The 14,832-nt window shown below is 41.2% G+C and overlaps 1 protein-coding gene across 28 annotated transcripts in view; it reads right to left on the bottom strand.

Annotated features, from left to right (window-relative positions):
* neb (nebulin) overlaps nucleotides 1–14,770 on the bottom strand; it is a 286,658-nt gene extending 271,888 nt beyond the window's left edge. For all 28 annotated transcript variants that reach the window (XM_078227934.1, XM_078227935.1, XM_078227937.1 and 25 more), the window contains exons 1-2: nucleotides 14,655–14,770; nucleotides 13,529–13,628 (exon numbers count right to left, since the gene is read on the bottom strand). In XM_078227934.1, coding sequence (XP_078084060.1) covers nucleotides 13,529–13,600 — 72 coding nt within the window. In that variant the 5' untranslated portion in view covers nucleotides 13,601–13,628; nucleotides 14,655–14,770. The remainder of the gene's footprint in view (nucleotides 1–13,528; nucleotides 13,629–14,654) is intronic.
* Between the last annotated feature and the right edge of the window lie 62 nt (nucleotides 14,771–14,832).

Raw genomic sequence — 14,832 nt, 5'->3', positions numbered from 1 at the left:
CTGAAGTAGCCATGCAATATCAAGCCTGTTACAAAACATTCAATAAACCATTGCATTTCACTACTTCAGTTTAGTGATATTCATTTCCAGACAGAGAGCAGGAAACTTTGTTCACATGTTATTAATCCTCTTGAAATCCAAAGGAATTTCCGGTCACTAAAACTGGGTGAGAGAAACAAATTTGATGAAATTGGAGAGTGCAATATCTGCAATAATGGTCAGTACTTTGTCCATTCCTCTAATGAAGATAATATATCCTGATCGGAATGCATGAGCTATCACTTTGGTTAAAATTGGAGACCAGTGAAATTTCATAACCCATCATGGGATTCTATTTTAACTCCTCATCTGTGATTGGGTGTTGGGTGAGTTAAAATTGGTTCTACTGTATTCATTACCAATATACTGCAGCACAATTTCGACCCATAAGGTTAAATTGAAAAAACTCAATGTCAAAATTCCGGTGAAAGAAGTCATGTGTAATATGTTAATTTATCTATATGTCTCAACTGCTGATTGGCCTGTTCTGTCTTTCCAACCCACATTCTTGCTTTTTTCTGCTCTTTATCATAGCGTTAAGATTCATTTTTGAAAATTGTTCTTGACATTGTATACAGTCCATCAGACTTAAAGAATACATTTTTCCATATCAAATTTTTCTTTAGCAATTGAGACGTGGCCACCATTTCCTAACTAATTGTGGTAGAATTGATGGGAGTGTTGTTTAAAATTCTTATTTCAATACCTTACAGCAGTGGTGGGTAACCTGCGGACCAGGGCCATACAGTGGCGCAGTGGTTAGCACTGCTGCCTCACAGTGCCACGGACCCAATTTCAATTCCCAGCTTGGGTCACTGTGAGGAGTCTGCACATTCTCCCAGTGTGTGCGTGGGTTTCCTCCGGGTGCTCCAGTTTCCTCCCACAGTCCGAAAGATGTGCTGGTTAGGTGCATTGGCTATGTTAAATTCTCCCTCCCTAGGTGCTGAAGTGTGGTGACTAGGGGATTTTCACAGTAACTTCATTGCAGTGTTAATGTGACACTAATAAATAAAATATTGCTGCACTCTCTGTCTTGTTCACCGAGACCCATTCAGTTTGCTGTTTGCAGTTTGCCCATGCACAGGATTTCCACATTCTGCTGATTCCTGTCCATGTAGTTTTTTTCCTACCAGTATGACTGAAGTGATATGCACTTAAGGGCAAGTGAAGTGAGGTGAATACTAATTGTGCACAATATTGACTGTGAGAGCCGTGCACTCCCTCTCCTTCTGAAGTGTAAATATTTCTTTTATTTTTACTATTTGAAGTTGATGTTATTTATATTAATATAGAAATGATTATGATGTGGAGATGCTGGTGTTGGACTGGAGTGGGCACAGTAAGAAGTCTCACAACACCAGGTTAAAGTCCAACAGGTTTATTTGGTAGCACGAACTTTCGGAGCACCGCACCTTCATCAGGTGACTGCCCACTCACCTGATGCAGGAGCAGTGCTCCGAAAGCTCGTGCTACCAAATAAACCTGTTGGACTTTAACCTGGTGTTGTGAGACTTCTTACTATAGAAATGATTAAGCATTTTCTATAACTAATGAAATATTTGGCATGTATTAAATGCATTTAATCTTATCCATGGGGTCATGGTTAGTGAACGTCCCCAATTTCAATCTTGCAGCCCATTGAGATGAAGGAAGGGCGCTTGTGTGGTCCACTCACCAGCCTAGGTTGCCCATCACTGCCTTACAGGCAAAGAGAAGGCAATAAAAGTGTTTGATACTAAAGATTCCATTAATTATTTGATACAGTTTTACAATGTTTGTTCAGGTGGAAGAAAGTTGCTTGCAACCAGATTCTATATAACGGGAATAACTGATAATTCAGACTTGGTAAATATTACATCATAAATTTGCACATATCAGATGTATGAGAGTGAAATTGACACCAAGGTAAGTATCAATGCATGTTTATCAAATCTAGAAAAAGAGATTTCAGATGAAAAGCATTTGCAACCTAACCTGGAATCTTAGACTTTAGCAAGATTTTCCATCAGACACTCCCCATGCTGCTTATTGCAAAGCCATGAGTACTGTTCATCAGGCATATTCCAATGCTTGCAAACATTTTCGATTCCAAACAGACGGCGCATCCAAAACGTTTTGACAGAACATTAAAGAAATCAAAAATCATGCTTTCACCATACTTACCCAGTGTGACCAGCACCACTGTGTGGCACCAAACAGGGATGTATGAAATCCTGATTAAGGTGTGTGATAGTGGCAACTTACTACCTGAGAGGTCTGAGTGGACCGCCATCTGTCAGTTTGTATCAGGACCTCTAGAGTTCGCTATGCTGTGCGAGCTCTCAGATTTAACTCTTTTTCTATTGTGGGATTATATCATTCAGTGCTTTCAACCTTACTCAATCACTTTTGTTGCAATGGTTTTCAGAGGCTGAGTGAGACAGGAGTGACGGTTGCTTCAAGTAAATTCTAAATCTTGATCCAAAATTAGTTTAAATGCCAATTTTCCATTCATCTGAGATTGGGTCCTGGTGTAGAGTACCCATGGGAGAGATGTGATGAGGATAATAATTGGTAAGTGACTTGGAAATGCACTTGAACATGAAGCTTTGCTTAATTCTGTAAACAAACTGTTCTTTTTAGAGGCTAATTCATTCATTTAGAAAAGCCAAAATTTGGTTTATGGTTTCACTCCGGTGGTTTTGAAGATCAGCCGAGCATGCAGCGCCATCTTGCAGAGGGACCAGGGTTTCAGTTTGATCCCGAGAAGTACCAATAGCAAGCTGCACAATTGTGTTGCTTGATGTTTCTCCAGGAAAGGACGACAATATCGCAATTAGCAGCAAACTCTCATGCAAATTTGGCTTGTCAGCCCAGCGACCCACATCAGCCACTTTCTAATGTCAGGAACAGGCATAAACAATTGCTCCATGCATGCCTGTAGCACATAAGGTACAGGCAATTACCTCTTTTACCTCTGTAACCTTTGTAATCTCTTTTCCATTTACCACCTTCTCAACTTCATATGTATGGTACTACAATGGGGCAAATCCCACAGGGAATCAAAAACAAAAGGTTATCATCTTGCCCCACTATTTTCCAGCTCTGTGCGAGTCCACAAAAATCTTTTGAGGTTTATTTAGAGTATTTGACGTTTTTTGTTTATTTTATTCTGTTTCTTCTTTTCATCTCATTCATCCATTTTTATCATCCTTTCTTGCTTCTATTTTTCCACTTCTCCATTCCTGCTTTCCTTCTTGCCTCCCCACTCCCTCCCCCCATCCTCTCAGGGCACCTGCCTTAACCATCCGTACCTCTCTTCTGCCATTCACACATTCTGATCACTTAATGGACACTTTCAGTTCCTTTCTCGGTCTCCTTCATTCTCATTTACATTCTCTTTGTCTTATTATGTATGGCCCCTCGCGCCCTCATAGTATAAATCTTTTCTGATTTTCTTTACTCTTAGCTCTGACCAAGGGTCATCCAGACTCGAAACATTGGCGTTATTCTCTCTCCACAGATGCTGTCAGACCCGCTGAGATTTCCCAGCATTTTCTGTTTTTGTTTCAGATTCCAGCATCCGCAGTATTTTGCTTTTATCTTGATATTCTTTGTGCTGCCTAAGGAACCTTGCATTGTATTGTATCGATTTACGTTTAGGAACATAAGAACAAGAGTAGGCCATTCAACCCCTCAAGCCTGTTCCATCATTCAATTGCTTTGTAGCTATTTTGTATCTAAAATCCAATTATATATCTTTGTTCCACATCCATTGATACCCTTGTTGAATAGAAATCTATTCATCTCAGTTTTGCATTTTGCAATCGACCGAGCCTCCCCAACTTTCAGAGGAGAGAGTTTCAGATTGCACTTGAGCAAAGGGTTTTTAGAATGGGCTATAATATTTGGTTTAAGGAAATGGGTTAAATAGATGTTAGGCAGGGTAAGCACACAGGATTACAGGTACTATTCATGTGCAGGTTAAACACTAATAACAAACAATCTTTGGGCAAACAAACCGTTTCCATCTTGTAATTTCTATCTAATTCTACAAAAAAATAGATTGTGTGATCAACTGATGGATTCTCAGTGCCTTCTAAAGGCTTCTCCTGATTTCCATTAAAGGAAACTGTTGTTTTCAATTTTTGTCAGGGATGTTGTTCATAGAATCATTTTAGTGCAGAAGGAGGCCATTCGGCCCATCAAGTCTGCACCGGCCACAATCCCATCCAGGTCCTATTCCCGTAACTCCACATATTTACCCTGCTAATCCCCCTGACACTAAGGGTCAATTTAGCATGGCCAAAGAACCTAACCTGCACACCTTTGGACTGTGGGAGGAAACCGGAGCACCCGGAGGAAGCCCACGCAGGCACAGGGAGAATGTGCAAACTCCACACAGAGAGTGACCCAAGGTTGGAATCGAGGCTGGATCCCTGGCGCTGCAAAGCAGTAGTGCTAACGACTGTGCCACCAAGCCACCCATGCTTTAAAGGTCATATTTATTACCTATTGCTTAGTGGTGTTAAGAAGATGTCAGTTTTGGTTCAGTGGTAATAATCACACCTCTCTCAGGAAGTTATGGATTCAAAACCCATCTCAGAAACTCCTTCCAGAGACTTGAGCAGATCAGCTAGGCTGACACTTGAGTGTTAGTACTCTCGGATGGGACTTTAAACTGAGACATCGTCTGCTCAACAGGTGAATATAAAGGATCTCACTGCCCTGTTTGAACAATGGAATTATCCCTGGTGTCCCGGCCAACATTATCCCTCAACCAACTTGACGAAAACAGATTATCCAGCCATGTCTCTCAATGCTGTTTGTTGGATCTTGCTGTGCAAAATTAACAACCGTGCTCCCTGTAAAAGTTTCTGCACTGTAAAAGGACATTTTAACTGAGAAGTGCGTTGGGATATTCTGAGAAAAATGCAACTTCTCTCTTTTCTTGCTTACAACAGAGTGGCTTACTAAGCTTATAAAACACACCCATATAGTGTGGGAACTTAGGCTACAGGATTCCTTTGCTAAAATGACATTTTACAATCCAGCAGCTGGATATCTTATTTTCTGGATATCTTATTCCCCTCCTATTGCTAGAGGATTTATTAAGTTAGGCTTACAACTTGCTATGGTGTGATTTAAATCATTAATCTCTCAGTTACCAGTGCTGTAACATAGCACTACATTACCACAACAAAAACAGAAAATGCTGGAGAATCTCAGCAGGTCTGACAGCATCTGTGGAGAGAGAATGGATTCCAATAGATTCCAGCATCCACAGTAATACAGAGGGAAGAAGGTAGCTTCTGAAACATCTTTTTGTGTGTGACAGTGTCGGACACATGCAACTGTAATCACTGTTATCTTTATTTATATAATTCTTTTATACATCCAAGTTCTTAAATGGATGTAGTAGGGGATGGAGATAATGAAAGGGCTTGTCACAATCTTCCAATCTTCCCTGGATACAGTGGAGGTGTCTGAGGATTTGGAGAGTGGCAAATGTGATACCTTTGTTCAAGAAGAGATGTAAGAACATTCCTAGTAACTATAGGCTGGTTAATTTCACCTTAGTGGTGGGTTAGATTTTAGCAACAATAATCAGGGGAAAATTAGATAGTTGGAAAGGTTTGACCTAATTAAGGAGACAGCACGGATTTGTAAAAGGAAGACCGTGCTTGACTGATCTAATTAAATGTTTTGGTGCAGTAACACAGAAGGTTTTAACAAAATCCAACAGAAGTTGGATTTTAAGAAAACATTTGACTGAGTGCCACATAAGAGGCTGGTTAACAAAATTGAGACTTATAAAAATAGGAGGGTCGGTGTCAACTTGGATAATAAATCAGCTTAAGGACAGTAGAGGGTGAGCCATGGTAAATTGTTGTTTTTCATTGTGTAGGATGGTAGACAATGGTGTTCCCCAGTAGGCAATGCTGGGACTACTGTTGGTCTTTGATTATGACTTTTTGATAGTGGAATATGAAATAAAATGCCAAAGTTTGCCAATGATGCCAAACTTGGAGGTATAGCAAACATTGAAGATGATACTAATTGACTACCACAGGGCATAGGTAGGCCAGCAGAATGAACAGATACATGGTAGATGGAATTTAATGCAGAAAGTGTGATGTGGTGCATTTTGGTGGAAGAGATAGTGCAAGGGAACATAGACTTAATGGCACAGTTCTAATCTGTGTCCTGCAACAGAGGAACATGGGGGTTTGTATGAGTAGATTTTTGATCTTTGAAGGCTGCAGAGACATTGTGAGAGTAATTGGCAGAGCACGTGGGACTTGGGGCTTCGTAAATGGAGATACTGAGTAAAAAAGCAGGGAAGTTATACTGAAACTTTGCAAAACAGTGGTTGGGTCACAGTGAGAGCATGGCATCCAGTCCTGGTCACCACATATATAGGAATGATGTGAGGCTCTATGAGGGGGTGGAGAGGAGATTTACCAGAATGGATCCAGGGATGAGGGATTTTAACTGCAAGGTTAGGTTGAAGATGCTGCAGTCTTGGAGCAAAAGCGATGTGATTGAGGTTTACAAGATTGTGAAAGATTTAGATAAGGTAGACAAAGAAACGTTGTCCCATTAGCTGACTGTACAAGGGCTAAAGGACATAGATGAAAGGTGTCGGGTAAGTGATATAGCGGGACAGATGTGAGGAAGGAGTTCTTTACGCAGTGAGTGGTAATGATTTGGAATTAGCTACAATGGTGACTGAAGTGGAGACAATCAATGATTTCAGAAGGATGGGCACTCGAGGGAAATAAGCTAGAAGGAGAATGGGACTGATTGGGTTGCTCCACAGAATATAAGCTGAATAGCCTCCTTCTGTGCGATAATAACTCTTGACTCCATGACTGATTTAACCTCATTGATAGCAACCTTTTCTTTATCAGCAAAAAGCCATGACCAGAGTATTCTTTGAACAAAAGGAATGCTCTTCCCTCAAAGTAAAAAGACGAAAGAATAAGAGTAGAATACAATATTATGGGGCTGACTATATTCAATGCTCATGGGTGAAGGTTTTCTCTCTGGACTAGGATTAGCAAATTTTCAAGCATTTTTTGAAGAGCATGATTATGATTTTGCCAAATTTAATCCATAGACGCAAGAACCTTATAGCACCAAATGGAGCCATTTGGCCCATTGCGCCTTTGCTGACACTTTGGGTGGGATTTTACAGCCTTGCTCGTCCCCAAACTGTAAAATCCCGCCTGATGTCAACGGACATGTCCATGCTCCGCCCCTCGCCCACTCTGATTCCTGTGGCAGGCAGGGCAGTAAAATTCCGGTCTTTGACCCTTGCTCGGTAGCTCTGCAATTTTCTCACGGTATTACCGAATCTGCTTCCACTATCCTTTCAGACCAAACATCCAAGATTATAACACTCCCTGCATTAGAATCCTGCTGCTCTCCACTCACATTCTGGCTACCAACCTTCACATTTGTGGCCTCAGGATGTCCCAAAGCACTCCAGTGCCACCAATGTTTTTGAGACATGGGACAGGTTGGGAATCCACTTTGCTTTGCCAGAAATTAGTTATATATCAACAAAATTCAGAATGAAACAATAGTATTTAAGTGGGAGGAATGACTATACTGCACCCATTATTTATTCTATCAAAACCCCTCATAATTTTCACAACTTCGATTGAGTCACTCTTTAATCTTCTCTGCCCTAAGTAGAACAATGCCAGTTTCTCTGGTCTCTCCACAAGTCCCTCGAACCCGGGAACTACCAGAAGCAATCCCCTCATAAAGTGCATAATCATTATAAGTAAGCACGGTGGATGGCCTCAGGATGTCCCAAAGCACTCCAGTGCCACCAATGTTTTTGAGACATGGGACAGGTTGGGAATCCACTTTGCTTTGCCAGAAGTGTGTTATATATCAACAAAATTCAGAATGAAACAATAGTACTTAAGTGGGAGGAATGACTCTGCTGCACCCGTTATCAATTGAGATACTCTTCACAGTCAATGGACATCTCAAAGTGCTTCACAACCAATGAAGTAATTTTGAAGAGTCATCACAATTGCAGTGTAGGAACCAGGGCAGGGCCAATTTTCACACAGCGAAATCCCACAAATAACAATGTGACAATGGCCAGATTGTCTGTGTTTTGTGGTGATGTTGATGGAGGGGCAAATATTGACCAGGATACCAGCGATAACTCCCCTGCTCTTCTTCAATATTGTGCCATGTGATCTTTTACGTCCACATAAGCAGACAGACAGGGGGGGCTCGGCTTAATGTCTCATCTGAAAGACAGCGCCTCCAACGGTGCAGCACACCATCAGTCTGCAAGAGAACCTTACCCTTGATTTTTGTGCTCAAGCCCTGGAGTGGAACTTGAAGTTGGAAACTTGTAACTTAAAGAAGAGATTAAAATACAGGCAAATAATCAATAGGGGAAGTTTGTGACCAAATAAAGCTCATAGCGTAATGCTGAACAACTTTAATTTAATATTTTGGGTTTGCATGAAATGAAGGTATAGTTCTGAAAACAAAAGGGAGTTTTATCCAAGTCAATTCAAGTGGACAAGAGTTTTACCTGCCAGAAGCACCATTTCTTTTAGTCATTTGGTTCATTATAAATCCTGCATAAAACATCTTCTCTGTGAATTACTTTGTCATGATGTTGGTAGCGAAATTGAGATACTTGAATAGACTGTTCAGATGACCTTTTGTAAACCCCACAGTGTGTGTTACCTGATTCACATCACACATTTTGAACCTGTTGAAGTTGTGTGTCCAAGTCTATTTTAGTCGATTTGGCTCATTACAACCAGCCTAGGACTGACTCATATTTCCTACAGTCTTCTGACACTGGGCTAGAATCTCCCACTCGTTTTCAGGTCTGAAATAGTATGACTGACTACAATTTCCAGTTCAAAAACTGGACAAGTCTACATGGACTCGCTCCAGAGCTGGATCTCGGCCATCGTCAAGAAAACAATGACAACATGGAACAAATTTGTCGTGGATGAAAAGCCGTTCTTCATGGCGAAGGCATGAAAACAATCTTGAGCTTAAGACAATGTTTATCGCTTCACACACCTCGACGCAATTTTCTCTGAAAGCAATGTGAAATGTTTCAACAAAAGCCAATGATGATTGTGGGTTATTGTCTGAACGATGGAGGATGGAGTTGGGAAAGCAGATTACAAGAGGTTAGTAACCCGGGTATGGAAAACCATCAGATGAGCAGGGAGAAAATGCACATATCATGATAAAGACACAGCATATGCTTTATGACACCTTAATTTAATCACTTAAACAATGCATGCACAATGAAATGAATTGAGATTGCTCTGCACAATAATACAGTCAACAGGAAAATTAACTCATATCACATTAACATATTTCCACTTTATTATTAAAGTATTTTATCACAACTTTATATTTGGTCTTGTAAAGCAGTTTGTTTACAACTTCACTATTTAAATTGGTTTAATCCAGTCAGTTCTGATTTTAAACAGATACATTATAAGGGGCTGTCAATCACTATTTTATGTGGCATTTTTGACTACAATGCACCTTCAATAGTACAAAGCGTGTTACTATGACAGGCTTCTGCCTGGTGTTGTAGAAACTCCACTATAAGTCCACTAACAACAGAACTACTTAATCTATCACAATATATTTGCATAATTGACATTTGAATGTGCTCACATTTTAGGACTGCACAACAAGCTAAATTCTTGGGGGCAGAAAGTTTGATGGAATAGATGAATTATAACTTTTCTACCAAATGCCATGGTGGTTTGGTGGGTGAAGTTGCTCTCAGAAGTAACATTAAGCTACATTTTCAGAATTAGTTTTCAGGATTTAGTGCCCATCCTTAATTGCTGTAATGAGGGGGGAGTGTGTTTTGATACAATTGAGGGGCTAGGCCACTTCAGAAATAAGAGTCAAGCATGGTAGGAATATAAGAAATAGAGAAAGGAGCACATCATATGATTCAGTGAGGTCATGATTGAACTTCTACATTAACTCCACAATATTGTCCTATTCCACATCCTTTGTCCTCAAAGATCTATCAATCTTAGTCGTGAATATACATAATAACCAAGCATTTAAAGTCCTCGGGGGAGGAGAATTCCAAAGATTGATAACTTTCCAAGTGAAGATATTTCTAGTCACCTCAGTCCCATATCATAGATATTATAGAATCTCTACATTGCAGAAGGAGGCCCAACAAGTCTGCACTGATTCTCTGACGGGGCATCTTACCCAGATCCACCATCCCCCATTCCCATAACCCCACGCATTTACCATGGTTAATCCACTGAACCCACACATCTTGGGACACTAAGGGCAAAATTTTACCAGCACATCCGCCCAAGGTTCGTACGATCCTGCCCAAGGCCAACGGAGGATGCCGTTCTCCGAGCCTCACCCGCCTCTGGAATCGGGCGGGCGTGCCGGTAAAGTTCCAGCCTAAGGGGCAATTTAGCATGGCCAATCCACCTAACCTGCACATCTTTGGACACAGGGAGGAAACCGGATCACCCGAAGGAAATCCACGCAGACACAGGGAGAGCGTGCAGATTCCACACAGTCACCCAAGGACGGAATTGAACCCGGGTCCCTGGCACTATGAGGCAGCAGTGTTAACCACTGTGCCACTGTGCTGCCCATACTATATCATAGAATCTCAGAATTATAGAATCCCTACAGCGCAGAAGGAGGCCATTCACCCGTTGAGTCTGCACTGACCACAAACCTACCCAGCCCCTATCCCCATAGCCCCACATATTTACCCTGCTAGCCCCCAGACACTAAGGGGCAATTTACCATGGCCAATCAACCTAACCCGCACATTTTTGGACCAATTATCCTAAGACTACAATCCCCAGTACCAGACCCTCCAGTTAGGGGAAAACAGCCTCTTGCCTGTCAACCCTCTTAGAATTTTATGCATTTCAGTTAACAAATTTTTATCAGTTACAGTGACTTGAATAAACACATTGCACCAGCATCATTAATTGTTAATTATAGTATAGGATCGGAGGGCCCAAGTTCCCAATTCCCAGTCTAAGCTACGCTTCCTAATTTCACCTAAAGCAATATTTGGGGTTTTGCAATTGCCTTAGCGTTCCTGAAGGAGAGAGAGCGAATAAATAGCCAGAGTCACTGATGTTTTCCAGCACCAATCATTGCTTTCTGGAGGGGCTTTTAATGATTCTGTCCCAATTACATCCCGTCCTCCAGTCCAAAGATGTTCAGATTAGATTAATTGATCATGCTAAAATGCCCCCTAGTGTACCAAGATGTGTAGATTTAGGGGAATTAGCAGGGTAAATATGTGGGATTACAGGGTTTGGGTCAAGATGGGATGCTCTGTTTGGAGAGTCGGTGCAGACTTGATGGGCCGAATGGCCTGCTTCTGCCTTGTAGGGATTCTAGGGTTCTATGATTCATCTAAAGCTGAGATAACAGGTACACAGGCATAACTGCACCTTGCACAACTGCCCAGTTGAACACAGATAACGTCAGCAGGCAACTTGAATGGTGGCACGATGGCACAGTGGTTAGCACTCCTGCCTCACAGCACTAAGGACCCGGGTCCAATTCCCGGGTCCCTATGTGTGTGAAGACTGCGCATTCCCCCATGCCTGGGCGGATTTCCTCCGGGTGCTCCGGTTTCCTCCCACAGTCCAAAAGACGTGGTGGTTAGGTGCATTGGCCATGCTAAATTCTCCCTCAGTATACCCGAACAGGCGCCAGAGTGTGGCAACTGGGGGATTTTCACAGTAACTTCATTGCAGTGTTAATGTAAACCTACTTGTGACATTAATAAATAGTTTTTTTTTAAATGCTGGAAGGCATCACAACAGAGCCTGATCAGTCTCGACACATTGACTACATGTGTATACTTTCCAGTAGGTGTCACTATCTGGTGACTAAGAGCGAAAGGAACCTTCACTTTTTCCTTCCCAAACTCGGCGCTGCTGTAGGATGTTGGATCCATGTTGGATTGTAGGGTCCAACATGGGTGAGTTAACCTATCGCAAACTGAGAATTGACCCTAAGACACTTAGGGTCTGTACAGCTCAATCCTACATTCATCTGGATACTTAATAACTAAGTCAATTAGGTGAGCAATCTTACTGAACAAATGGCCACAAGTGTTTGCTTTATACCATGACCAGGTATCAATAAAATGGTGTATATTCCATCATTGAGTTAATTCATCCTTAATGTTTCTACTTTCTGAAGTAATCCAAGAGAATTCCTGCTAACAAGTATTGGCAGCCCTTATAATTATTGGATTATAATTATTAGATAATCACCAGTTGTGATAAAAGATTGGACGTATCGAATGAGCATTCATTGGTTTACTTAAAACATTAGTCAATTAGAGATCTACAGGTCGCGCAAAATAAAATCCCAAAAATGGCAGTAAATAATGATTTAAAATATATCGAGAAAGCTGGCCAGGTATAAGTTTCAGTCATCACAGCAAATTTTGAAAAATACATTTGGAAAACACCAAAGCAAATTCAAATCAGAAATGTCTGCAGTTATTAATTTGACGGGCTGTTCCTAGGAATGCTAACTATTCAACAAAGATGAGTCCTTTATTCATGTAAAATCATCAATACCCATAATTAGATTTTGTATTAATGGGCTATTCTTGTTGATTCTCAGATATTGGCTGGAATGGAAACCGCTGCCGCAGAGGAATATTCTAGGAGGGAAATAAAAAAGATGCCCGAGGCCAGTTAGTTGCACTGGATTTTATTACATATCTGTCAGAGTAGATTCTGCCCTCCCAACTGCTTGGGAACTGACTGCTCAGCCTGTTTGAATGTGGATACTGCATTCCTTCTGCATGCGCAGCATGTCTTTTATTAGTGCTGACTGCTAAAGTATCTCAGTCCAGCAAAAGGCTTCGGTACGAAGTGGAGAAATAGCAGTGAGCAATATCGCCAAAGATAAGGGAAGGTTAACATTGTGTTTTATTTGCCAGTTGGACATCTTGAGGCAAACGTGTCCTCTCTTTTAAATTCTGGAGGCTGTAGGATCATTTGTGGGATTTTTTTTTGCTTAATCCCATTAAATCGTTTTAATATAAAACACGCAAACCTCGTGTTAAGAGGTGCTGAAAAATAAAGGTTTGCTTCAAGAAGGAAAATCGTTGGCACTGTGTAAAAATCGCAGCACCATTCCTGTTTGTTAATTGTTAGTAACATTTGTCTACTGTTCAGGGAAAAGGCTTTGCTTATGAGCCCACCCTCTCTAATTTTATCTAGAGACTACATATGACACTTTGTTTGATCTATCAATTATTTACATTTAATTATTTATATTTAAAAATCTTTATCATGAAGATTTAACCAATGTAGGTATGGCTCCAATTATTGGTGGAATATATCATTGGAAAATCATTTTTAAGTGTTCAGTATATGAAGACAAAACTGGAGTAAGAAAGCGAATTTGCTGATTTGGTTCCAAATTTCCGCAACTGTTTTACACTTCTTACCGTTACAGTCTCCTCCACTTCATACTCTTCATACTCCTCATATTCCTCATATTCCCCCTCGTCTTCCTCCATGTTTGCTGTATGTCAGTGACTGAGCGTCCTAAAATAAGACAACGGGGTCAGAATCTAAACCAATATGACCAAATAGAAAAAGAAAATGCATAGAAAAGACTGAGAAAGGGATGAAAGTAGGAGTGGATCTGTAAAGGTAAATTATTTCAAGGGGCTCTGTAATGGGATCAGGAAAGGAGTGAGCTTTGAGGCGCCCTATATACACATCTAGATAGACACATAATGTATGGCAGACATACCGTGTACAAAAATACTTCTTGGACGTCAGCAATAAAGTATAACCGACGACCTCACAGAAATGAGACTGGGCACTGTCCAATTGCCAGAGGAATGTACTCCCTTTAGTTTCTGCACACTTTAGCTTACAGCTGTAAAGAAAAAGGGAAAGGGGGGGGTGGGCGGTTTGGAAAGTAGGTTAAGTGGTGGTGTCAAATAATTAAATAAAATGGAGGTCTGGGTATTTCTTTGCACAGTTTTGATTCGAGGGATGATTTGCTTGTTCTGCCGGCATTAAGGCAAATGGGTGGCACAATAAGTGGTGGGGGAGATAGTCGGGGGAGGGAAGCAGGGAAGCGTCCAGATCATGTAGCCAGGGTTTTCAACAGCTGTTCCAATGCCTCGAGAAGTTTGTCACAGAAGTTAATGCCACGGTGCGATTGGCTGGTTTAGTTTAGCTAGCTGAGTTGCAATTCCTTCTGAGGCAAGCAAAGCCCACGGCAGCACGGTTAAATTTAGGAACACGGGCTGTGAGCCTCCTCCAAATGTTCCAATATCGGGAGAAAATAACCAATAGCTGGGACATGATTCCGCACTTAACACAAAACAAGAGCAACTGTTACCATTTATATACCATGTGGGAAATGTCCTAAAACGAAGGATCTACCAGCATCATAGTTCAGAAGGTTGACTGTACTCTAAGCAAAGGTTAAAGACCCAATCGAATCTATCCTGACCAGAAATATTAAAAAGGAACTAAAGCACATATTACAGATAGCACCATCTTGCAAGAACACGCTCACAGTCAGCATTTCAGACAGAAATAACAAAATCTTACCCGTGATATTTAAAAGTAACTTTCCCCAGCAGCTACAGCCTCCCCAACGTTCCCCTCCCAAGAAACGCTGGGCGAGAGCTTCAAGCTGCATCAGCGTCTAAATAATCATGTGAACCGGTGGACCAATCAGAAAGTGATATTACTCGGGTTTCAGATGCTAAATATACCTAGTGACCCT

Source organism: Mustelus asterias, chromosome 14, assembly GCF_964213995.1.
Source record: "Mustelus asterias chromosome 14, sMusAst1.hap1.1, whole genome shotgun sequence".
NCBI lineage: Eukaryota > Metazoa > Chordata > Chondrichthyes > Carcharhiniformes > Triakidae > Mustelus > Mustelus asterias.
The sequence above is the reverse complement of the archived record's forward strand: the minus strand, read 5'-3'. Positions and strand labels throughout refer to the sequence as shown.